Here is a 25881-nt window from a genome sequence, read left to right on the forward strand (position 1 = left end):
TATTCCAAGGCCAAATTTGCCTGTTACTCCTGGTGTTTCTTGACTTCCTACTTTTGCATTCCAGTCCCCTATAATGAAAAGGACATCTTTTTTGGGTGAGTTCTAAAATGTCTTGTAGGTCTTCATAGAACCGTTCAACTTCAGCTTTTTCAGCGTTACTGGTTGGGGCATAGACTTGGATTACTGTGATATTGAATGGTTTGCCTTGGAAACGAACAGAGATCATTCTGTCGTTTTTGAGATTGCATCCAAGTACTGCATTTCGGACTCTTTTGTTGACCATTATGGCCACTCCATTTCTTCTGAGGGATTCCTGTCCACAGTAGTAGATATAATCACATGACCTCAAAGGGACTTATAATTTTCAGCATTTGTAAACAAGCCAACATACGCTAAATCCTACACAAAATGACAAAGATTATTCTGTACACCTGCCCCAATCCCCCATACATTATGCAACCAATACACTAGGGCCCCAGGAAGACCTCGTTCTATCTTGTGACTCATTCTGGGCACCCTCTGTGCACAGCCAGGCACTGGACTGTGACTCTGAGACTTCAGAGGGGAGGAATGTCTGCCGTGACCTGTGGCAACTCCCGTCCCATCAGGAAGAGAGAGAGGTGAATAGATAGTCTTGGTCAGTGTGGGAAGAAGCATACCAGAACTTGGGAAAGGGCTGGCTGCATAGATTGGGTTGCATGGCTGAGTGGAGTAAGGCAGGAGAGAGGAGGGAGAGGCAAAGCAGGAGGGAGACACAGAGGGGATACACAACATGATGTGTTCTACAAACCACTGAAGTGTGAAGTGTTAGTTGCTCAGTTGTGTTCAAGTCCTTGTGACCCCATGAACTGTAGCCCACCAGGCTTCTCTGTCCATGCAATTTCCCAGGCACGAATACTGGAGTGGGTTGCCATTTGCTTCTTTGGGGGTCTCCCAATCCAGGGATCAAACCCAAATTTCCTGCATTACAGGCAGATTCTTTACCATCTGAGCCACCAGGGAAGCTCTAAGGACTTCATTTTTCTGAAATATCCAAGGCAAGCATGAAATGGCCAGAGATCATAGGGTATGGCGTCTGAGAGCCCTGGATTCAAGTTCTTCCTTTCCCCACATTATTTGTGGGACCCCAAATGTGCTACTTAATGTCTGTAAATCTCAGATTTCTCCTCTGAACATTGTGAGATTCAGGAAAAAAGAGCTAAGAATATCACTAATACTTGGTAAAAAGTCTACGCTCCTAAGAGGATGAAGATAAGAATAAAGGACAATTCATGAAGAAGGTGACTGCTTGCTAAAATTAACATTTATTGTTTCCTTTAAGATTAGTAAAGTTTTTAAACTTTTTATTTTATACTAGAGTATAGTTAACAATTCTGTGATAGCTATAGGTAGACAGCAAAGAGACTCAGCCATACAGTATTCAAAAATTTTAAGTCTCCTGAGATACATACACTTTGAATTGGAATTGATTAGACTCCATAGTAGGAAAATATCAAACTCCTTGTTCTGAGTTTCTTCCAAAAGTAGTCATTACTTCATTTTTCTTTGTCCTCATAAAGATATATTTAGTAGGACCTACCATATATGGTTACTCTGACAAATCCCACATAAATTACATCATCAACATGCAAAGCACCCTTGCATAATGAGGTACAGTCGATTACTAATGAGCCATGCCAGTGGCTGATGGATGGAGAGACCATTTCTGCAGACTCCCCAAAGTTAGAGATTATGGTGATGTGTTTCTCTTTAGCTTTGTAGATTTTTTTTTTTACCATATACTTGCAAATGAAAAAAAGAAACTAATTATCTGTGAATTTTTAAGAATTGAACCAAAATGATGAAAAAATACAATAAAAACACAGCCTAGGAGGAGCCCAATGTTTCTGTGGCTTCCTTTGCATGCCTTCCTACTCAGAGATCTCTTCTTTGACTCCTCACTGAAAAGAGCAAGCATCTTTTCACCAGTCGGTAAAAATACTGAGTACAGAGGATAAGCTATAGAGAGAATCTTCTGCTGAGTCAAGACTTGGCTGAAATTTATGCAGGGATTTCTTTTCACCACACTGGACGACAGATTCTCTGCAGCCAGGCATCAGCTTCTGTACTGGCTGAGGTCAGTGTTTAACAGTGATGGTTTTGACTTCAGTGAAGAATTCGTAAGAGTCTTTGGCTCCTTCTCTGCCCACCCCAGAACTCTTCATCCCCCCGAAAGGTAGGTTCAGCTCTCTAATAAGCCAGCAGTTGGTCCAGACCAAGCCTGACTGTAACTTCTTGGCCACCCGGTGGACACGCCCCACGTTGCCTGACCACACGGTAGCAGCCAGTCCATATTTAACATTATTGGCTCTTTGAATCACTTCCTCTTCACTATCAAAGGGGACGACACACGTCACTGGACCAAATATCTCTTCCTTCATGCAGCAGGACTCATCCTTAACATCTGTTATCACCGTGGGAAGCATGAAGTACCCTGCCTGATTCCTGGGGGGAAGGTTCAACTTATCCACTCCCTCACCACACAGAATTTGGGCCCCTTCCATGCGAGCTTTCTTGATGTAACTTCTGACCTGGGCAGAGAAAAAACATAGTAACAACTTATCATTGGTCTTCACATAGCACAGAGAAAATTCAATATTTTTCAAGCACCTAGGAAAGACATATTGGAGTAGGAAATGGCAACCCACTCCAGTATTCTTGTTGGAGAATCCCATGGATGAAGGAGCCTGACAGGCTAGAGTCCATGGGGGGGGCAAAGAGTCGGACACAACTGAGCATGCACACACAGGAAAGACATATAAGGTTATTCCCCCCATAACATCTATGGTTGATTATATTTTCACTCAGCTGCTAAGCCTGAAGGCAGACATGCTGTAACCATCATCTGGCCAGTCAGCCCTCACAGGTAAGAAAAGGAGAGTTGTTTATTTAAGGTCTAAGAGCCAGGCATGTGGATAAGTGCTTTTAACACATTCTCACATAATTCTCTCAAAACTCTATTAGCTACATATTACTGTTCTCTATTTGCTGATGACATAAGTGAATCTCCGAAAGGGTACATAGTTCATATGGCTGATAAACAATAAAGATAGAATTCTCTTTCTCCTGCTCTCTTGCCCCTATTGAAGCAGCACACTCACATTAATTAAAAGATGCCAAGAGGCAGCGTTCTGTGTGAACAGGGTGTGTGCAGGTGAGTCTGCAGAGGCCCGGCTGGATGCAGAGCCAGGACTTTTAGCAGCCATTCAAACAGTGCAAGGAGCGCTCTGCCTTCAGATGATCGTGTCTAAGCAAAATTACCCAATTCTCTCTTCGAAGCTTTTAGGATAATAAAATGTGAAGGGAAGTGTCGGTTTTCACATTGTGAATTCACCTAATTTAGCATATAAGGTGACTCACATGAAACTGAACTTCTTTTCTAGAGAAAATATCCCTAGATGACACAATGATATCTACACTCCTAACAACCTTGTGACTGATAAAGGTGATACAAAATGGAATGAACTATTCCTCTAAGACCTTTCCTTGAGAGGAGAGAGCAGAGAATCGTCAGCACTTGGTAATTTTGGACATAAAAGTCAAAGCCTGGAGGTTGGAAGAGCGGGCTTAGGAGTCCAGTAGAGCTCCGATCTCAGGTCCTTACCAGCTGAGGGATTCAAATGCTCTAGGCCTCGGTTTCCTTGTCAGAAAAATGGGATTGACTGTGCCACCTCTTTCATAGGTTCTTGCAAAGACTAAATAAGATAATATATGTAAAGTCCTTAGCGTGACACCTGACACATAGCAAAACTTCTGAGGGTCAGATGCTGCTGCTCATGTTGATGGTGATGATGACAGTATAACGCATAAACTGACATTCGCAAGCTGTGAGACTTGAAGGATGTCCCCTACTCTGTATGCCAGTTTTCTTAACTGACAAAGGAGGACAGGAAGCTGGATTTGGGGGAGAATGATGTATATGTATGACTGAGTCCCTTCACTGTTCACCTGAAACTGTCACAACGTTGCTAATTGGCTATACCTCAATACAAAATGTTTTTGGTTTAAAAAAAATAATAAAAGAGTGGACCTTAGTTAGACCCAAAGCTTGGCCTTACTGGGGGATAAACCCATGAACTTCCTCTGTGCTTCCTCCAGACTCACTGTCAACATCCAGCATTCTCTCTCTCCAGTTACTTGCATCTTTGGTAGGCTGGCCTAGAGCCAGATTCTCCAGACAGTCATGTAGGTGAGGATTCCAGAGAGTAAAAAAAAAAAAGCAAAAAACAAAAACAAAAGGCAACCCTGTGAAAGAGACAAGGGAGACATTTCTGCATCCCCTGAGGATAACATCACCTGCCGTTCCCGTGCCTCCCCTGCCATCACCAGGAACCTGGGACTCCACGCCTGCACCCAGGAGCCCTTTGCCGTTACAGAGCATCCGTCACACGCTCCAGTTGGCTTCTTCTGTCACCACATCTCCATCTGTTGTGACAATCCCACAGAAGTAGGATGGACACAAAGACCCCCTGGCTAAGTTGGTTTGGAGATGCCAGAGACCCACTGCAGAAGAGGAGGGTCGGAACGCCAAGATGGCAGCCGGCCTCTCCTTGACTCGCAGCCCCACAGCTTCCTGGTGAAAGGTGAGGAAACACAACCACCAGTGGAGCGTGTCTGCTGCCTCCTTGATCCCAGACTAAGGTTTGGCAGACTGAACTGAGAAGAATCGCAGCCTGAAAAAGACACATATGTGCTTCCCGAGCTGTTTCCACTGGCTCCCTCTCAATGGGCAGAGACGCACAGGGTCCACTCACAAGACTTAAGCTGGCAAAGCCCCCCTCCAGGGGCTCATGGGGTGAGAGACCCAGAAGGTAAAGCTGCGACTCCTGGCATCCAGGCACACATGCTCTGGGCGGAGTAGTGAGGATGGCAGGTGTCCAGGGACCCTCTGAACCTCAGCAGGATGGTTCTGAGACTTTCAGTGTGTGTTGGGGTGACTACGAGCCAAGCTGAGAGATCTGCGCATGGAACCACAAAACAAGGGGAACCCCACAGCTACCTGCACTTCTGTGTGCATTAGAATAATGGAAATACCATCTGTACTGTTCTTCCCTAAAATACAAAAATAAATGGCTGATGATAAATACTATTTTTAAGTTCTTAACTGTGAAAAAAATTTTTTAACACTGCAACATCTTCTAGTAGAACCTCAGAACTTTTTGAGGTGTGTGTGTGTGTGTGTGTGTGTGTGTGCAGTCACTCAGTCATGTCCGATTCTTTGCAACCCCATGAGGTACCCTCTTTTCAAGATGGATGTTTTAAAAGGGCAGTGTGTTTGAGCTTAGCACAACCAGACTTTAAGTGGCCTCCTCTTGACTGTCTTGTCATCATGAGGCATCATCTAAAGGGCACCACAGGGTCAAGACTCTGAAGCTGGGAAAGACTGAGGGCAGGAGGAGAAGGGGGAAATGGGATGAGATGGTTGGATGGCATCACTGACTCAATGGACATGAGTTTGAGCAAACTCCAGGAGATGGTGGAGGACAGGGAAGCCTGGCGTGCTGCAGTCCATGAGGTCGCAAAGAGTCAGACACATGACTGAGTGACTGAACAGCACAACAACAGGGTCAGAAGCTGGCTTTGTTTACTCTTCTCCTCTGAATGGAACTAGGGCTCAGTAGACAAAGGTCCTGTTGCCCACATGGGGTAGAGTAGCTTACACAGCCTGAGGCTGCTTGTTGTTGGAGAGCAGAGGAGAGCCTGTGGTGGAGTTCAGGAGGGTGCAGGGGGGTGGGGGGCTAAAGAGAGGACAGGACCCTTTGTGCCAGGAGGAATATGCTGAGCATCACAAATATTGCATTAACGCTCCCAGGACCTACAATACGGGAAACCCAGCAAGTCTGTATTTTGTCCGAGTTCACGATATAGGGCAAAAGGGAGAAATAATCAGAATATGACCAAGAAAAGTCGTAACTACCGATAGGAGTCTGTAAATGGTGTCGGTTTCTCTCACACACAAAAGACAGTTGTGTGTGTGTGCATGCATGCATGCACATGCACACACATAGAGGGGCTACACATCATTCAACTGCTACAGGAAAGTCAAATACTTTGATTTGCTTCACTGACATACCTCCCCTCACTGGAGAACTTAATGATATGACAGTGCCTAGGACAGAAAAACCGTTTCTCTGCTGCGTTGATGAAGAGAGCTTTGAGTCTCCGGCGAGTTGGTGAACTGCACAGGGGACCTTAGATGGTCCCGTGGCCTGAGCTTCCCTGGTAGCTCAGACAGTAAAGAATCCACCTGCAATGTGGAAGACCTGGGTTCGATCTCCAGGTTGGGAAGATCCCCTGGAGGAGGGCATGGCAACCCACTCTAGTATACCTGCCTGGAGAATCCCACGGACAGAGGAACCTGGTGGCTACCTCCTGGTGGTCCATGGAGGTACAAAGAGTCAGACACGACTGAGCGACTAAACACAGACAGCACATCAGTTTAGTTCAGTTCAGTCACTCAGTTGTGTCCAACCCTTTGCGACCCCGTGAACTGCAGCACGCCAGGCCTCCCTGTCCATCACCAACTCCCAGAGCTTACTCAAACTCATGTCCATTGAGTCAGTGATACCATCCAGCCATCTCATCCTCTGTCATCCCCTTCTCCTCCCACCTTCAATCATTCCCAGAATCAGGGTCTTTTCAAATGAGTCAGTTCTTCACAGCAGATGGCCAAAGTATTGGAATTTCAGCTTCAACATCAGTCCTTCCAATGAATATTCAGGACTGACTTCCTTTAGGATGAACGGGTTGGATCTCCTTGCAGTCCAAGGGACTCTCAAGAGTCTTCTCCAACACCACAGTTCAAAAGCATCGATTCTTCAGTGCTCAGCTTTCTTGATAGTCCAACTCTCACATCCATACATGACTACTGAAAAAACCAAAGCTTTGACTAGATGGACCTTTGTTGGCAAAGTAATGTCTCTGCTTTTTAATATGCTGTTGAGGTGGTCATAACTTCTTTTCCAAGGAGCAAGCGTCTTTTAATTTCACTTGGCCTGAGCTTAATGAAAGATGCTCCTGGAAAGGTAACTTTTCTCCACAGGAAGCATTCGGAAAGAGGCAAAAGTTATTTTTCGCCACTTATTTGCATGCATAGGTTTACAGCATGGATCCCTGAATTCAGAACAGTCAGATGAGAGAGAACCAGGGAGCCTCTTACACCAGGTGACACCTTGCTTCACAAGATGGGAACATCCACAGCTGTGGGTCCCCCAGGGGCACTCTGGGGACTGCTACCTATGTGCCTGCAATTATGCAGGTGAATCTGACTGGAGAAAGACACAGCCATGCTGGCTCGCCTCACTTTAAATCAATGACCATATGCTTTGTTAGTGTGACCACAAGTGATCACAGCTCCAGGGGGAGCCCTTGGAGCTGCCCCGCTGACAATACTGTCACTTCAAGTCCATTTCTCTCTCCTGATCGCCTTGAAGACTATCTCAGAACTTTTCCTCCTCCTTGAAACCTTCAACACCATCTCCCCTCCTCACTTTGCTTCCTATTTTACTGAGAAAAGAAAAGAAATAAGAAGAGACTGGGAAGACTGATGCTACATGTTCCTACCTGTGGGAATCTGTGCTTCACAGTATAGTGAAAGTCAAAGTTCAAACGTAGCAAGTCTGCTGAATCTACGTAAAGGCTCTGTCCCTCACTGGTTAACCCATGGGGGCGTACTACCATTACCCTTGCTTGGTCTTAGTTACCATAGCTCAAAATGACATCTTTTAACTCCAAAATTCTATGACTTATTGTGGGAGTTTTATCAGGAAATGAAAATGATCTTAAAGACCCAAATTCCACAAAGCACCCGAGAACACCTTCTTCAATGGCTTTTCCCACGAAGACCCCACAAGTCACCCCACCAGCTAAAGTCCACATTGTTCAGACTGGATGCGCACTTCCAGAACCCGTGTTTGCTATCACCCAGAGGCAGAACCTCACTGCCTGAGAACTGACTGGGAACATTTACCTGTGGAAATCCCTGCCACCCTCAGCCCACAACACTCTCGTCAGCTGACCTTTATGCTTTGAAATTTGCTTTCCTCACTCTGACTGGCTCTGTGGAAGCCTGACTCCATGCTGACTTCCCAAGTTTATTTACATCATGTAGGTACTGCTTTAACTTGATTACATTTGTGTATCTATCTTTAACATATTCAGACTTGGGACCCGGAGACAATTTCTCACAGATCATAATTTTTAACAAAAGAATAGGACAGTAATTTAACAGTATTTCAAAGATGGTGCTATGCCTTGGCACTGAATTTCTCTCCCCATAAGAATTCTTTCTGGACTCACAGATTTAAGAGGACAAATTTACGGTTGCCAAGGGAAGGATCAGGGAAAGGGAGAGCTAGGGAGTTTGGGGTGGGCATGTACACTCTGCTGTATTTAAAATGGATAATCATCAAGGACCTGCTGTATAGATGGCCAACTCTCTGTGGCTACCCCAGGGACTATAGCCTGCCAGGCTTCTCTGTCCATGGGATTTTTCAGGCAAGAATACTGTAATGGGTTGCCAATTTCTCCTCCAGGGGATCTTCCTGATCCAGGGATCAAACCTGGGTCTCCCGCATTGCAGGCAGATTCCTTACCATCTGAACCACCAGGGAAACCCCGCATAGTACATGGAACATGGGTATATTTAAAATGGAAAACTAACAAGGCCCTTCTGTATAGCACAGGGAACTCTGCTCAATGTCATATGGCAGCCTGGATGGGAATGCGTTTGGGGGAGAATGATACATGTATATGTATGGCTGAGTCACTTTGCGGTTCACCTGAAACTGTCACAACATTGTCAAGTGACTACACCCCAATACAAAATTAAAAAAAAAAAATTTTTTTAAGAATTCTTTCTGAAACTTACACAGAGGGTTTTACTTACTTTCTCCAGATGAGCTTTACTGATCAGAGCGCCCATGTCAGCCGATGGATCAGAAGGAATACCAACTTTCCACATTCTGGCCGCCTCTACAAACCTCTTTAAAAATTCACTATAGATGCTCCTCTGGACAAAGATTCTGCTGGTACAGAGGCAGATTTCACCCTGCCAAGAATGACTCATGAAGACAAGGACAAGACAGGGGGCTCCACTGCATGGACAGATCGCCCCGCACTTCTGAGTGCCTGTCAGATATCCAGCACTGGTCTAGACAATAGGGAACAGCAGTCAACAAGACAAAGTCCCACCGTCTGGAATACATTGTCTTGTGGGAAGACAGGCAATAACGCAATAATGCTCAATAAATAACACAACTTCAGGCCATGACCAAAACAATACAAGAAAACTAAGCTGAGGATAAGAGTAGAAACTCGTGGGGAGGGAGAACTTTTACTCCCTTTTATTAAAGGGAGTCCTGCATGATGCTAGTGAACAGGAAATGTTTGAATTGACCCTTGACTGATGTGAAGGAGCCAGATGGATAGAGGTACAGAATTCTCAGCAGTAAGTGAGAAATGAGCTTGGAGTGTGTGAGGAAAGCGAGGAAGGTGAATGGGGCTGAAGGGGGTGGGGGAGGGGAGGCAGGAATGGGGGTCAGAGCAACATAGAGACAAAGGCAGGAGGTGAGGAGCGAGGCAACATCATGCAGAATCTTATAGGTTCACAGGCTCACAAGGAGCTTGCATTTTATCCCCAGTATCATGAAAGGATCATGGACAGCTTTAAGCAGCAAGAAGATGTGGTCAGGATTTACATTTTTAAATGACCATTCTGGCAGCTGTGTGGAGAATAGAATTGGAGAGAATGAGAGTGGGTTAGGAGAGCTTTTCAGACACCCGGTAAGGGGAGGTACCTTGGACCAGGTGGAACAGAGATGAGAGACGTAAAAGGAATCCACTGAGGTCAACAGATTCTTAAAGGGGCAAGGGGACTCCAAAAGGGTAAAGAAACTGGCAAAGGTGCTCCCAAGAAGATTCCGGATATACCTTAAAGATAGAACCAATAGGACCTATTGGTGGATAAGTGAGGTGGAAGGAAAAGAGCAGGTTAGAACAAGGATGAGTCCCAGATTTTTGGCCCAAGCACACAGTGGATGGTAGTCTTTTCTTCAGAAAGGAAAACACGAGGCAGGGAGAGCAGAGATGGTGCAGGGAAAGGAGGGAAATCATAAGTTCTGCTTTGTTCAGGTGAAGTTTCAGATGATACTGGACATCCAAACAGAGACACTGGGTGCTCCCGGGAGAGGCACTAAAAGGTTTCTGAGTGAAAAGCCATCCTTACTATTATTTGAGCATAACATGTAATAGTTTACAAACCACACTGTGGACTTGTCAACATTGTGTATATATGATTGCACCTGTACACATAAACATATATTTTCATCACATTGATATTGGATCTTCACAATTCTTCCAATGATCAGGAAATACAAAGTTGCTTGAGGCTCCTCCATGATTTTAAGGTAAGAAACTCACTTGAGACTGATTCAAATATTTATTTCTAAGTGTGTGAATGCATTTGAGGTGCTTTTGGGTGAGGGCAGAGAATAAGCTTTCCAAGAGATAGGACTCTTGGACAGCAAGAAAAGACTGGGAAAAGTATAAACAGAGGAATGGAGAAGCTAGAAAGTAATCATTGGCCCATGGCTGGTCCCCCATAAAAGTTCTGAGGGCAAGAGGAGAAGAGGGTGACAGAGGATGAGAGGGTTGGAGGGCATCACCTACTCAATGGACGTGAGTTTGAGCAAACTCCAGGAGAGAGTAAAGGACAGGGAAGTCCATGGGGTCACAAAGAGTGGGACCTGACTGAGCAACTGAACAACTGGAGAAGAAAAGCTCGCTAAACAGGAGCTGTGATGCCACAATGCCACCAAGTGACAATAAGATTGAAGAGATAGTCAAAAGAGTAACACAGTGTAACCATTCTCCTCTCACTGAAATAGCCCTGCATTGACCTACGCACCCTGGTTTTCATTGTGATACAACAGATGCTGTTTGACAAGCCTGCTGAGTTAAAAAACAAGCGAAAAAACAAAGGGGGAGAAAAACAGAGGACATACCTGGTTGGCAAAGCTGGACCTGACAGTTGTCGGAATGCACTCGGCCAGGTTGGCATCTTCAAAGATGACGGCAGGATTCTTGCCCCCCAGCTCCAGCGAGAGCTTCTTGCAGTGGGGGGCGCTCAGCTGCATGATGCGCTCGGCGGTGGGCTGGCTCCCAGTGAAGGAGATGAGGGGCACCTCTGGGTGGGACACCAGGGCCTCGCCTACCCTGGGCCCCGTTCCAAACACAATATTTACCACACCTGGGGGAACACCTGGATGGGAAGCAGTACCCGTTACAGCCATTCTTCTCAGCGTGTCAAGGGCTTCAGGTTACACAGGGATTCTCCTTCACAGTGTTTGTTTGTTTGTTTGGGGGGTGGTGTTTTGGGATTTTTTTGGCAAAATGATTGCTGTCAATGTTGTGTTCGTTTCTGTAGCTTGAATGGGGGTGAGAAGGGACGTTAATGGTTGTCTCTAGTCAATAGCAAAACAGAGACGACAGCATCATCTCTGCCTGTATTATGCCCCAGGTGGAATTTCTCTGGGTGCTTTGCCCTAGGAAATGCAGGGTTAAATGTCCTACGTAATTCATTCCAGAGTATTGACTAAGCCTCAGGGGCTGAGGATGCAGAGATACCCTCAGGCAGGTCAGGGCCTGTGAGAGAGGACAGCAAAGGTTAAGTTCAGGGAGCATCCACACTGCAGAAGCCAGAGAAGAGAACAGCTACCTCCCTAGGAGAGAGACGGAGGGTCCCCCGGGGAAGGTGACTTTTGAGATGAAGGTCCTGTTCCCCATGATCTGGATGCACCATCACCCTCTAAGACTGAGTGTCCAAGAACACCCCCACGTAGGTGCTCCAGGCTTTTCTGTTACAAAAACTTACTGCCCTATACCTGCACGTATTCACTGTGTTTTATGGATTTACCTGTTCACTACACATCCACCACCAGAAGGGGCATCAGCCAAGGGCAGACACGGGTCTGCGTTTTGCCCTCTGTTGTATCCCCTGTGCCATGGCCTACTTTGCCAGATAGAATGAATACTCAATTTAAAAACAATCTTTTTTTGGCCATGCTGTCGGTATATGGGATCTCAGCTCCCCAAACTGGGATCGAACTTGGCACCCACTACATTTGAAATGCAGGGCCTTAACCACCAGACCGCCAGGGAAATCCCTAGAAAAATATTTTTAATGCATCACATTTAAAACAGATCAATGAGAAAAGAAGATATAATGCTACTTATATATGTTATTAAAATAATTTTACTAATAATAAAAATAAAAATGTAAAGAGATAATACCAGTAAATGCTCACATTTATTGGGTGCTCACTGTGAATCAACTGTAACTATAAGTGGGTTACACCCTTTAGATCTCCCAATAGCTCCGCATGGTACATCATATTAATATCCTCACATCACTCATGAGACTACTGAGGCAAAGTGAGGTTAAATAAGAGCTTCCCAAGCGGTGCTGGTTGTAAAGAACCCACCTGCCAATGCAGGAGACGTAAGAGACCCAGGTTTAATCCCAGGGTTAAATAACAACCAATAGAAGGCAAAACTAGGTGTTGGTTAGTAAGTAACTATTAAGTCAATGAATGCATGAATGTGTACAGTATCCAATTCAGAAAAGGTTCTTGATTTCGGGAAGATTTAAGTGTTGAGAAAAAAAAATCTATGTGCATTCGATTGTGTCCAGGAAACTCTTAGGGTTTGCCTGGAGGTAGCTGAGTATATTCCCTGTGTTTGCAGGTTTGAACAACAGGAGATGCAGAAATGCTCTTTTGTAAGGTAACTACTCTCTCGCTCCTATCATCATTCCCTTGCTCCGACTTACACATACTCTCTTGGATTAAAATCATCTCTTCAAGAACATGCTCTTAAGGTATACATGATAAGTTCTCACTGATGATCCATGACCATCAAGAACCCCTTCCCACAGAGCACAGCCTTCACCATATCACCCTGAGGCCCTATCCAGATGAGCCCCTAAAGAGACAGGGATCTGGCAGAGTCTCCCTCTAATGGCCCCACCTCCGCATTCAGCCTGCGTACTTCTTTGAAATCCAGCTCAAGTGTATCCTGGCTCACAGACACCATATGAGAGCAGCTGGGCCATGGGTTGGGCCAAAGAGGAGGTTTGAGGGAGAGGTCCTGCCAGCTGATGATAGGGGAAAACAAGGACAAAGTTTCCCGTCATTCACGTTCTCATGAGTCCTGCATCTCCATCACTAGCGAGCTTGTGGATATTTGCCCGGTATTCAGATGGAGAGTTGAGAGCCAGAGAATGTGGACTGTTGGACTTTGTGAATCCTGAAGGCAAAAAAAATGGCTCAAATCACTTCTAATGCTTATTTTAGCATTTTTTTAAAAGGGTGAGAAAAAACAGAAATACCACATATTTATCATTACAGGAAAATGAGCTCATTTCAGCAGGCAGAGTGCCTTCTACTCAACGGAATTTACATTTTGATTACATTTCCTTGAACTCCAATGCTAATAAATTGAGTTATGTATCTAGTGGCTTGTATTTCTCAAAACCATTTTGCCATTTGATCCAGACATTAATGAAATTTTTCTAGAGACATTCACCCTTTACCCTTAAGAGATTCTGGTTATAAGAGAGGAAAGACAGTTTAATTGGCAAATAACAATTCACTAAAACTCAGTGTAGGTGGCTAAGAGACAGCGAAGCGAAGGGAGGCCTGCCAGTGCCAGGATATGGCTGGATGGTGATAAGGAAAATTTTAAGCTTAAATAGAGCAGAACAAAAATTAATAGGAAGGGCCAGAAATCTACCACCAGTGGCCACTTCAAGAATAAGGGCAAACATTTGGTGCACCCAAGATAAAAACAAATATTCTAAGATTTGCAAAGAGGTATTCATGGGGTACTTCAAAACATCTTAAATGATTTTTTATTTCAAAGGAAGTTCATCTTCCAAGTCTGTTTGAACACTCAGGACTAGAGGAGCTAGATCTTGCAATATCCAGACTGTATTAGCAGGTGGTTTTAGCTTTCTTACACAGTTGGAAGTTTCTCTTAGAGTGCTCTAAACAGAATTAAGTAGATGAGATTGACACCCCTATCCCAGTGGAGAAACTGAGGGCTCATATCAGGTGTGATTGGATCATCACACTCTCAGTGTTTGTTAGAGGAGGAGAGTTTGGCAAAACCAGCCCAGAGTGGGAGGGAGGGAAGGACCATCTTGGTATAACAGGTTTATTTACCCATAGGAATAAGAGTGCAGTGCTGCGCAAATAAATGGAAACATTAAACTCTCATGCAGACTGGGTTCTGGGTTATTTGAAAGGGAAGGGTGATTAGACAAGAACAATCCTCATAGATCAAGACGTAGCTGATTTTAGGACAGGGAGGTGTCTAGGATGTGGCCCTGTGGTCCCTCCCCACCTCCTCATGCATCCTCCCAACACAGGATGAAGCAGAGCAGAGGCCCCCCTTTTGTCTCACACCAAAGAACCAGCGGGCAAGAGACAGGGAAGAAACCCCTTGGACCTTTGCAGATACTAGAGACTCAGTTTTGCAAAGAAAGGGATAGAACACGGTCACCTTTGTAAGGAAAGGATGACACATTCTGGGATGCAAAGAAAGTAAGGATGTCCGCTTCATCCTTACCAGTTTGGTAAGGATGTTTCCAGAGGTCCAGAGCAGCCATTGACGTCAACCCCGAGACCTAGCCTGGGTAACCTCTTTCCTCCATAGGATACGAGGGAAATAAACCAGGGTCACAAGGCCCCATGTGCTTCCCTAAACAAGCGCCACTTAACTTGTCATCTATACCCTGGAGTAAGGAACTGGCTCAGCTATGCTGGAAGCCAACATGTATGTTTTTGCTTTGAGAGAAAAGGTATTTAGGAGAGAGAGACAGGCTTTCAGCAACCGCCCCCTCTTTGGTCGTGAATGAGCGGGGAAGCACCTTCTCTGGGGGCTGGAAGGAAGCGAGCACAGCAGAGACTGACAGGGCCCGAAAGACAGCCTGTTCCCTCAGCCCACCTGCGGGTCATTCCAACCCAGAGACATGAGCTCAGGGCCTCACAGTGAGGGGCTTCCTTGTGGGTTACAAGCTAAAGCCTCCTGCCTGTGACCTTCCAACCCTGGCACGGTGTCGGCTCAACACTCTGGAATGAAGCCAGGAACACACGTGGCCATTAAACCATCAGCAAGAGAAAGACAAGGAGCCACAGTGCATCATCATCCACACGGCAGTGGGTTCCCGTGCAGGGAAAACTAAGGGGTGTCTATTCAATTGTCTTGAAAATGGGCTATTTGTCTCAGGCATTCTGTTTCTATGCAAATCAGAGTGGTATCTAGTAATATTTTCTTTTCATCAAGATCCACTCGTGGTGCCAATGCAGGATTTAAATTGATGATTGGAGACACTGTCTGGGGAAGGCTGGTGTCGGATTTGGTCAGGCTCTTGTAGCCAGCCTCTGTGCCGCTGTCCTTTGCTCTGGCTGCTGTCCATGGAGCCCCGCAGGGAGGACTGTCCGACAGCAGTGCGTTCTGGGCAAGGTTAAAGGAAGCAGTGGGAGCAAAGCCCGTGGATCTGCTCAGAGAGTGTATTTCTCAGAAAAGGTTAAAGAAGACAAATAACCAAAGATGTCCCTGGGATCTGCCAAGCAGATTTCTATTCAGAATAACTTTTCAGATGTCAGTGGCCCCAGACATGGAGAACAAATGTATGGACACCAAGAGGGGAAAGGGAGGGCGGGATAAATTAGGAGATTGGGATTGACATATATACACTCAGTCACGTCTGACTCTTTGTGACCCTGTGGACTGAAGCCTGCCAGGCTCCTCGGTCCATGGGGATTCTCCAGGTACAAAAACTGGAAAGTGTTGCCATTTCCTTCTCCAGTATATACACTACTATGTATAAAACAGATAATAATGAAAACCTCAGCACAAGGAGCTCTACTCAATGCTCTGTGGTGACCTAAGTGGGAAGAAACTCTAAAAAAGAGGACATGTATGTATATGCACATCTGATTCACTTTTCTGTACAGTAGAAACTAACATAACATTGTAAAGCAACTATACTCCAATAAAAATTTTTTTTCATTATTTTAAAAATGTCAGTGACCCTACAGTGGCTGAAGCCTACAAACATACATCTCCAAAGCCAGTCATGTGCCTCTCCTCTGACACCCTAACACTGATTACCTGCTTTCTCCAGGAGTCTGCACATCATCCACGCGGTCACGGAAGTCAGCTCGCTGGGCTTAGCTATCACTGTGTTGCCAGCAGCGATCGCTGGCGCGATCTTCCAGGTCAGCAGATAGAGGGGCAGATTCCAGGGACTGATCAGAGCAGCTAACAGAGGAGAACAGAAGCATTGCCAGCAATGACATACCCTTCAAAGCAGATGGGCCAGACATGCTTTACTAATGAAAACTCCTTCGTGCTACACCAAATGTCAGATTGCTCTTCCAAAATCCCAATCATTTGTGGAATTTCAATGCTTCAAAAAATTCCACAAAGAATCTCCAATCTTTTGCAGAATTTCTGTAGAATTTCAGAGAAATAAGTCTAAAATATATTACAAGCAGCCATACCTTTAAAACTATAGTCAATACAGCTTACTCTTTTCTTGATGACTTTCAATTATATTTATGAACAAGAACAGTATAAGTACCAGGGCTAAAATGCTGTCACCTCTCCCTAAACAGTCTCAGAATGTGATCAGTTTTGAGGTTTGTAGACTGATCTTTGCACTGTCTCAACAATCTTTTTTATCTTTAAATGGTCTAGGCACTATTTCTTCTAAATTTTTCCACCTGTTTTTCTAATTAGCTGTAGATTGAGACATAAGATCTTAAATCGTTCACATTTGTAATAAATAAGAGCAAATAGGTTCTGAGATGTGAAATCCATTTTAGCTAACCCAGGGAATTTTTTAATAAATAAATTATCTCTAGGTTCTCACCTGTATCCTAATCAGATAGGTTTGCTGGCTAAGTAACATCTATAACATTTAGAATGTGTCTTCATGTAAGAAGCCATCCAGATTTCAGACCACAAAACGCATAAAAATAAAACCCATGTTATGAATAAGTAAATGGAGTCACTTTATTTTATACTCTACCCTCAAACCTGAGCTATGAAAGTAAATATGCTTTATATATTATTAAATTTCCCACTGAAAAATCTGCTCTTCAGGGAGTTAAGAGAATATTTTTGCAGCATAGTGTGTTAGTATACTTCTTGGAGACTAAAGTTTTGTTATACTGCCTTGAAAATGTTATTTCTGAAGGGTTCAGATAATCAAAGTGGCAAAATGTCCATTTTCTTTTCTTTAACATCTTCCTTTATCCTATCATAAAATGGAACTAGTATAACAGTTAATGGTTTTTTCTCAGAGGAAACAATGACATCTAGTGGACATCTTTAGTCATTGCATATATTTCTGAAATGCAGGAACCACAGAAATAAGTATCAATAGATAAGACAGTCAAGGCTTATTTATCACAGTACCAGGCACTGTTCTAAGTGCTCTACATCTGTTAATTTATATAATTCACATACAACATATATAGACAAAATTAAACTATTCTCCCAATTTCCAGATAACAATACTGAAGCACACAAAAGTGACGTTTACCCCACTGTGATCTTAACCGCACTACTTTCCTGAAAGTTTTTTTTTTTTTTTTTTTAATTACAAGGAACAAAACATCCTGGTTTGTGAATTTATTCTCAGTGTCATTCCTTTCCCTGTGATTCCTCAAGAACAATGTAGGGATAAGTAGGGAATTTGACACAAACAAAATAAACTAGATTTAGATTTTTAAGGTCAATTAAATTTCAGATAAAGCAGAAGTTTCTTTGTTTAAAGTCTGTTCCCTTAGATCACTTCTACAGGGCTGACCAAGCATCTCTACGTGCCACTGTGGCCCAGCTGTCATTGCACGGCACCTACCGATGCCCACGGGGGCCCGCACTGTGTAGTGCAGACAGCCCAGGTGGTCCATCTGTGTGCATTCAGACGTGTGGTGCAGGATGGAGGAGGCGAAGAACCGGAAGTTGTGCACAGCCCGGGGAATGTCCATGGTTCTCGCCAGGGTTATGGTTTTCCCTGTAAGAAGTCAACAGCAGAAGGCACTGTCAGCGTACTTCACCTCGAACTTCGAGGGGACGCTACCGCACACTAATCCCAGCTCCCTCTGAAGCAGCTTCTGCTCCTTCCAGCCTGGGATGCGCATTGCTTGATTACAGAGAGTGTTGATCATGGTTTAATAAGACTTTGAAATAATTAGATGTGAGATTATAAGATGAAGTAGAAGTGGTTAGAATTGAGTCAAATAATCTTTGCTTATTAGAATGAACGATTCATAGCTATCATCATTCCAGATGCTACCACTTCACCCGAACCAGCTCTTTCAATTCAGAATCACCAAGCTTTGGACATGCTGCAGAGGGGATGGAATAATGGGTGTTAAGACAGCTGTGTTTGCACATCACCAAAAAACATGTGATGATATTAATTAACTCCTCAGCACACAGTGGAGCCATTAAGATGAGCATGTGGCAGAACGCTGATGGGAACCAGCAGAGGATGCTGTGTGGGCCTTGCTCACCGTCACGGGCCCCCCGCACTTCCTAGACACACACTTACCTGAACTGTACCTAAGTTATCTTTAGTGATGCTGGGAGACTCTGCCATGTCAGGAAGCATTTTCTACTTAAAGGTTTGGGGTCAAGATGCTTTCTAACTTTAGGCCCCTTTACAGCACACATATGCATATACACATATGTACATACATACATACAGGGCTTCTCAGATGGCACTAGTGGTAAAGAACCTGCTTGCCAATGCAGGAGACTTTAAGAGACGCACGTTCGATCCCTGGGCTGGGAAGATCCCCTGGAGGAGGGCACAGCAACCTACTCCAGTATTCATGCATGGAGAATCCCATGGACGGAGGAGTCTGGTGGGCTATGGTCTATAGGGTTGCAGAGTCGAACACAACTGAAGCAACTTAGCAGCAGCAGGAGCAGACATATACATATATATACATACACGTATATCCTAACCATCTTTACAGAGATTTGCAGACGTTTACTCCATTACGATGACTTCTGGGAAGCAGTTTTAAAAATTGGGAAATTGTGTTGGGAGTGGAACAGTGACTGACATTGGAAATCTTTCTACATTACTTGACTATGTGCCCTTCAAATTATCTTTGCTTTTAGGAAACAAACTTGGGTTACCAAAGGGAAAAGGAGGGGAAAGAGATAAATTAGGAGGTTGGATAACATATACACACTACTATATATAAAACAGATCACCAACAAAGACCTACTGTACAGCACAGGGGACTATACTCAATATCTTGTAATAACCTATAAAGGGAAAGAATCTGAAAAAGAATATATATATATATATGCACACACACACACAGAGACTCTTGAGAGTCCCTTGGACAGCAAGGAGATCAAACCAGTCAATCCTAAAGGAAATCAGTCCTGAATATTCACTGGAAGGACGGATGCTGAGGCTGAAGCTCCAGTACTTTTGCCACATGATGCAAAGAGTCGACTCTTTAGAAAGGACCCTGATACTGGGAAAGATTAAATACAGGAGAAGGGGATCACAGAGAAGGAGATGGTTGGATGGCATCACCAACTCAATGGATATGAGTTTTGAGCAAGCTCCGGGAGATGGTGAAGGACAGGGAAGTCTGGCATGCTGCAGTTCATGGGGTCGCAAGGAGTCAGACATGACTGAGCAGCTGAACAACTAATACACACACACACACACACACATACATATACATAGGCTTCCCTGGTGGCTCAGAAGGTAGAGTCTGCCTGCAATGGGTTCCATCCCTGGTTCAGGAAGATCCCCTGGTTCGGGAAGAGGGCATGGCAACCTACTCCAGTATTCTGGAGTGAAGAATTTCATGGACAGAGGAGCATGGCAGGCAACAGTCCATGGGGTTGCAAAGAGTCAGACATGACTGAGCAACCAACACACACACACACACACACACACACACATAAGACAGTTTGAAGAGCAGTCACACTTTTACATGAATGTGTATATAGACGTATATAACTGAATCACTGTGCTGTACACCTGGAACCAACACAAAATTTTAAATCAACTACACTTCAACTTTTGTTTGTTTTGTTTGCTTTTAGCTTTTTATTTTACATCGGAGTAAAGCCGAGTGATGATGCTGTGACAGTTTCAGGTGCACAGCAGAGCAATTCAGACCGTACATACACATGTACCCATTCTCCTCCAAACTCCCCTCTCATCCAGGCTGCAACATAACATTGAGCAGAGTTCCCTGTGCTACACAGTAGGTCCTTGTTGGTTATCCATTATCCTTGTTGGTTATCCATTATAAGTGCAACTATACTTCCATTTAAAAAAATATAATAAAAAACAAATGAATAATGCAGTAAAAAAAAAAGAGACAAAAAAATTTTTTTTTGGTTTGAAACTCTCTACTTAGAACTGGTGGAGGGCTGCACTCTCAGCCTTCTTGTTCTACCTCTTTCCCCAAATCCATGCCCTTTGCTATAACATCTTTGTAGTTCCTTCTACCAACAGTGTGTTTATTTCCCTGCCTCTTGAACTTGGGTTCAGCCTTGACTTGCTCTGACCATCAGAATGAGGCAGAAGTGGGCCAATTGCAAGCCTCAGCCTTCAGAGGCTTGCAATTGAAGCCTTGGCTGGTCGGGCTTTCCAAGCTTTATCGCTGCCAAGAGAAGCACTGGGTGGGCGGGCCTGATGGACCCACAAGGGGTCACGTGATGGAAGAGTCCTGAGTTCTATTCATATGATTAAGAGGCAAGAGATCAATTGACAACTTGGAAGGAGGGTGTGAATGGCCAGCATCTGAGTAAGCGCATTTCCATACAGGACAGGGCACTAAACTTGGCTCCACTAGAGAGGGGGCAGGAGAAAGAGGGAAGAGGCTGACACAGACCCCTCTCACCTTGGTCCTTGGACTCAGCCTGGGCCAGCTCCTCCAGGGACTGTTCCAGCAAGTCCGCCAGCCGCTGCAGCACCTGTGAGCGCTCCTGGGGGCTCCGGGAGGACCAGCCCGGAAAAGCTGCTCTGGCAGCCTCCACCGCGGCTTCGACCTTGCAGGAGCAAACAGAAAAGGGTCACCTTACCCTGTTGCTCTTGTGGAACAGAAGCTAATAGCTTCTAGTAGTCACGTACAGATGTGAGAGTTGGATCCTAAAGAAGGCTGAGTGCCAAAGAATTGATGCTTTCAAATTGTGGTGCTGGAGAAGACTCTTAAGAGCCCCCTGGACAACAAGGAGATCAAACCAGTCAAAAGGAAATCAACCCTGAATATTCATTGGAAGGATTGATGTTTAAGCTCCAATACTTTGGCCACCTGATGCGAAGAGCTGATTCATTGGAAAAGATCCTGATACTGGGAAAGATTGAGGGCAGGAGGAGAAGGGGATGACAGAGAAGGAGATGGTTGGATGGCATTACCAACTCAATGGACATGAGTTTGAGAAAGCTCCAGGAGATAGTGAAGGACAGGGAAGCCTGGCATGGTGCAGTTCATGGGTCACAAAGAGTCAAACATGTCTGAGCAACTGAACAACCACTCGAGGGTAGATACGTCCAGAATCCAGGTCTGTATTTATCTCACTTTTTTTCTGCCTACTTCCAAATATTTGACACTCTTCAGTGCTGAGTGCCCATGAAGCATTGTTTACTTAACCAGCAAAGCAGGGCACCACAAAAAAAACCCCAAATTCTCCATTTCAATTAAGTTATCCAGAATGTGGTAATAATCGAAAGAAGCTATTTCAATAGCTAGTATACGTTTTCAGTAATTTCAAAATACCGAAGTTTTTGAATATCATATGAGAGAGGAATCTTAAGGGTGTACTGAGTCCCTAAACTCTTAAAGAAGTTTTGACATACTTGATAAGTCTAAAAGTTTGAAATCACATCCCAGACTGTCATTCTGACTTGGAATGACTTGTCATATTAGTTATGAATTGACTATTTTTTATACATAAAGGAAGGTGCTAAATGCTTTGCACAAATTATTTCATTAAACCCCCTTTAAAGTTCTGTAACATGAGTATTGTTAAGCCCATCTTACAGATGAACAAACTGAAGCACAGAGAGCTCAAGTAACTTGCCAGAGGTCACACAGCTAATAAGTGGCAGAATCAGGATGTAAACCCAGGTCTTTGTAGTTTCCAAGACCACAGCTGGCCTGCTATGGCATAACCACAGTCCCTGCCTCTGCCTGGCTCCACCCAGTGGAAGGGTCCTCTGTTGGAGAAGAATTTGAACAGATGGCTTGGGGACCAGGTTTTAGAGTTAAATCCAAAGCAAACAATGAATGGGAAGATATGAGCAAGGCCAGTTCATGCAGGCGAAATGAATTATCAGGGCATCTTCTGCCCCTTCAGGGCTTCCCTGGTGGCTCAGTCAGTAAAAAATCCACCTGCAATGCAGGAGACCATTTGTGATGCAAAAGATCTGAGTTCGATCCCTGGGTCTGGAAGATTCCCTAGAGAAGGAAATGGCAACCCACTCCAGTATTCTTGCCTGGAGAATTCCATGGACAGAGGTGCCTGGCAGGCCATAGTCCATGGGGTCACACGAGTTGGACACAACTAAGCAACTAAACCCCTGCTGCCTTTCTCCTCTCTTAAAACTGATTGAGGGATCATTATACAACTTGTGACTGTTGTTATCATTCACATTTTGCTTCCCTGGGTTTTTGTTCCAATCCTGTGTATGTTATAAACGCAAGTTGATTTCTGTAAAATTTTCAAAAATGATGCATCATGAAATTCTGAGTGAAGAAAAGTTTTTTAGTGAATTTTATACAGCTACTTTGTCTGACTGTCTCAGAAGATGACAGTTCTTCAGAATATAGTTCTGATTCAGACGATGTAAATATCAGGCCAAGAAAAAGACAAATATCCCTGTGATCCAACATTCACTCACCTAACAAATCACCAACCACAGGCACTGTATGTGTTCAGTCGTGTCCGACTCTTTGCAACCCTGTGGACTGTATCCCACCAGGCTCCTCTGTCCATGGGGTGTTCCAGCAAGAATACTGGAGTGGGTTGCCATGTCCTACTCCAGGGGATCTTCCTGACTCAGGGTTTGAACCTGTGTCTCTTGCCTTTTCTGCATTGCCAGGTGAATTCTTAACCACTGAGTCGCCTGGGAAGCCCACAGCCATAGGCATTAGGTTCTGTAAAAATCCCTGGTCAATAATGTGTTAAACAATATCTAAGCCATGCCCTTTCCAGAGACGGCAAATCCAGAGGCTGCGTCTCACTCCTCTCCTCTCTCACCTGCATAGCACTTTTAATCACACATTTTCTTCCACCATGGGACCCAATCTCAGTCTCAGAATCTTTTCCCACAGTCTTCCAGCCAAGCATCTTTCTTGCCATTTCCTTCTCCAGGGTATCTTCCCGACCCAGAGACCAAACCCACATCTCTTGCATTGGAAGGCCCCTTCTTTACCACTGAGCCACCAGGGAAGCCGTTCTTGCATCACATGATGTGACAATTCAGTTGCCCTCTCACTCCAAATCTGATCTACACGCCTTCCTGTTTTCTTTACGTAAACAAGGTCACTTTCAGATAAGCTAAAGGTATAAAAAATGATTCTCATCTTAATTATAAATTTCTGGGAATTGGGTAGTTTCACCTCAAAAACCAAATCTCAAATCTCCACCAGGAGCTGTAGCCTCAGGGACACCTTACTGCCAGCCAACAAGAGGAAAGTCAGTGTCAAATCTGGTCTTCCTCCAATTGTCCATGTAAAACTCTGATCTTTTTAAAAAGCAGAAAATTCAAGTCCAGTCATATTTTCTAAGTTGTCTTCGGTCACACGTCCTATGTCTATTTAATATAGAGCACGTATTAATCCACTATATACAATAATAACAGCAAAAGCTACTTGGAAAGCTTTTACCGATGCTAGACACAAAGGGCTCTACATATGTCAGTCTGTTTAATCTTCAGAACAACACTGAAGATGTTATTATTATCCCCATTTTATAGATAAAGAGACTGAGGCACAGGGAGGTTCAGCTCTAAGTTCAGACCATACATAGTAAGTGGTGCTGCCGATCTTTGAAGCCAGGCAGTCGAACCCCAATCTGTGCTTATGACTGCAACACTACAGTGCAAAAGCTATGAAAGTGTGTGCCTGCGTGTGTGTACGTGTGATCACTGATATAAGCACGCTGTCACCCGTAAAATAAGGATGATGATAGAGTCTCATTTACAGGTGTTACAATGCTGATTTGGGATGATTTTTGCTCCATGGCTTAGTGAATGCCCAGCACAAGGCAGATGCTGAAAGACCACAAGCCCCGTCGGCAGCATCGCAGCACTTTTTGTGAGTGACTTTTGGGGGACATTGGGCTTGTAACCTGCATGACAACCATATTCTTCAAGCCAGAAAAACATGAGATTTGTGGGATCAGATGCAATGTTTGCAAGCTAGATTACTGGGAAATCCAAAATATACATTCCTCTACCGGCAGGTGTACTGATCCCTCTCTCTCATCTGAAAAGGCTGAGTCATTAGCTGCAGAAAAGATTTCACCTGAATTTGATGTACTTGTCATTTTTAACTTTATTTCAGAAAGGACTCAGACAGGGAGAACTGGAAAACACAAAGCTGGATTTTCCGCATGTAATCCCTGGTCATTTGAAACAGATAAAACTGTGGGTTACAGTTTAACCAACAAACTAGTCAATATTTGCAAACTTTAATCCAGAAGTCTAAAGGTTTTTTTTTTTAATACAAAACAGATTTACAATATTATTAACTTAGAGAAAAAAATATCTTAACCCTTTTTTAAAAAAATGCCTTGCATATACTTATTTGCTAATATATATATAAAGACTACATTTATCTTTTAAATAATCTAGTTCTTTGTGCTTTACAAAGTAAATTAAAATCTATTAGGCTTTAGATGAGTATACATTCATCAGCCACATTTATCACCTCAAATATACTTATTTTCTCAGTGCAATAAGATACTAATCAAATATATCTTAAATATCTTACAAAACTCTTGAATAATATTAACTCTACATCACTGAAAAAAAGTTTTAATGTGTGTGTGTTTCCTTTGAGTAAGAAAAAGTAATGTTAAATTTAAATCCAAAAATATGTAGGAATTTGATTTTGCATTTCATCGTTCAAATGATCGGTTTTTACTTTATTAGATAATTTTAAGACATGAAGAATTATTAGAGGATAAGTAATCCCTGGGTTTAAAAATTTTGTTTACTTTAGTGAAGTAACAGGTTTTCTGGAAATCCATGAATACAGTGGCAAATTCAGGCAAACTTGATCAAGAAAGGGAACACTTAGTAATATGATAATTCTTACAAATACTACTTTTTACTAGCAGCCACTGAGGAATATCTGAGAGTTGTGGCTCCCTGTGAGGTTATCTAGCTTATTAGTCATTTCTGCATATGATCACCTGAGATTTGTTCCATACATCATATACACCCAACTACAAAATAAACCTTCTTAGAACTAAAAATCTTCCTTCGGCTAACATTTAGCCATCCTCTTTGCTCCTCGAAAATTAAGTACCATAAGTCACTGCCAGGCTAAGTAGATTTCAGTCTCCTCCAGCTGAATGTACTCACCTCTTCTTTCCCACTGTTTGGCACATGGCAGTACACTTCCCCTGTGGAGGGATCATAGGAATCTAGGTATGAGCTACAAGGTAAAAATTTTCCACCTATGAAGTTTTCCAGCATCAAAAGACCTCCTCTTCCAGCCATAGTAAAGGATTCGCCTGCCCTTCCCCTTGGCTTTGCTGGATGAAGTTACC

General features: G+C 43.9%; 1 protein-coding gene across 2 annotated transcripts; it reads right to left on the reverse strand.

Moving 5' to 3' along the window:
* Positions 1-1285: 1285 nt before the first annotated feature.
* On the reverse strand, positions 1286-25881 carry ALDH8A1 (aldehyde dehydrogenase 8 family member A1). Of its 2 annotated transcripts, NM_001075626.1 has the most exon segments (7): positions 1286-2570; positions 8927-9088; positions 11043-11299; positions 16216-16365; positions 17972-18127; positions 21003-21150; positions 25694-25854. In NM_001075626.1, coding segments are annotated over 7 exon segments (1464 nt in total). In that variant the 5' UTR covers positions 25832-25854; the 3' UTR covers positions 1286-2117.

Source organism: Bos taurus, chromosome 9 (assembly GCF_002263795.3).
Source record: "Bos taurus isolate L1 Dominette 01449 registration number 42190680 breed Hereford chromosome 9, ARS-UCD2.0, whole genome shotgun sequence".
Classification (NCBI taxonomy): Eukaryota; Metazoa; Chordata; class Mammalia; order Artiodactyla; family Bovidae; genus Bos; species Bos taurus.

What these genes read in the sequence shown, in the direction of transcription:
- ALDH8A1 (XM_005210963.5), bottom strand. Translation starts at nt 25,831, where the DNA reads ATGGCTGGAAGAGGAGGTCTTTTGATGCTGGAAAACTTCATAGGTGGA. An exon ending in GGCTGAGTCCAAGGACCAAG is followed by an intron (nt 18,128 to 21,002) that starts GTGAGAGGGGTC and finishes GACTTCTTACAG; the next exon opens with GGAAAACCATAACCCTGGCG. An exon ending in CAGACTCCTGGAGAAAGCAG is followed by an intron (nt 11,300 to 16,215) that starts GTAATCAGTGTT and finishes CTTCCCATCCAG; the next exon opens with GTGTTCCCCCAGGTGTGGTA.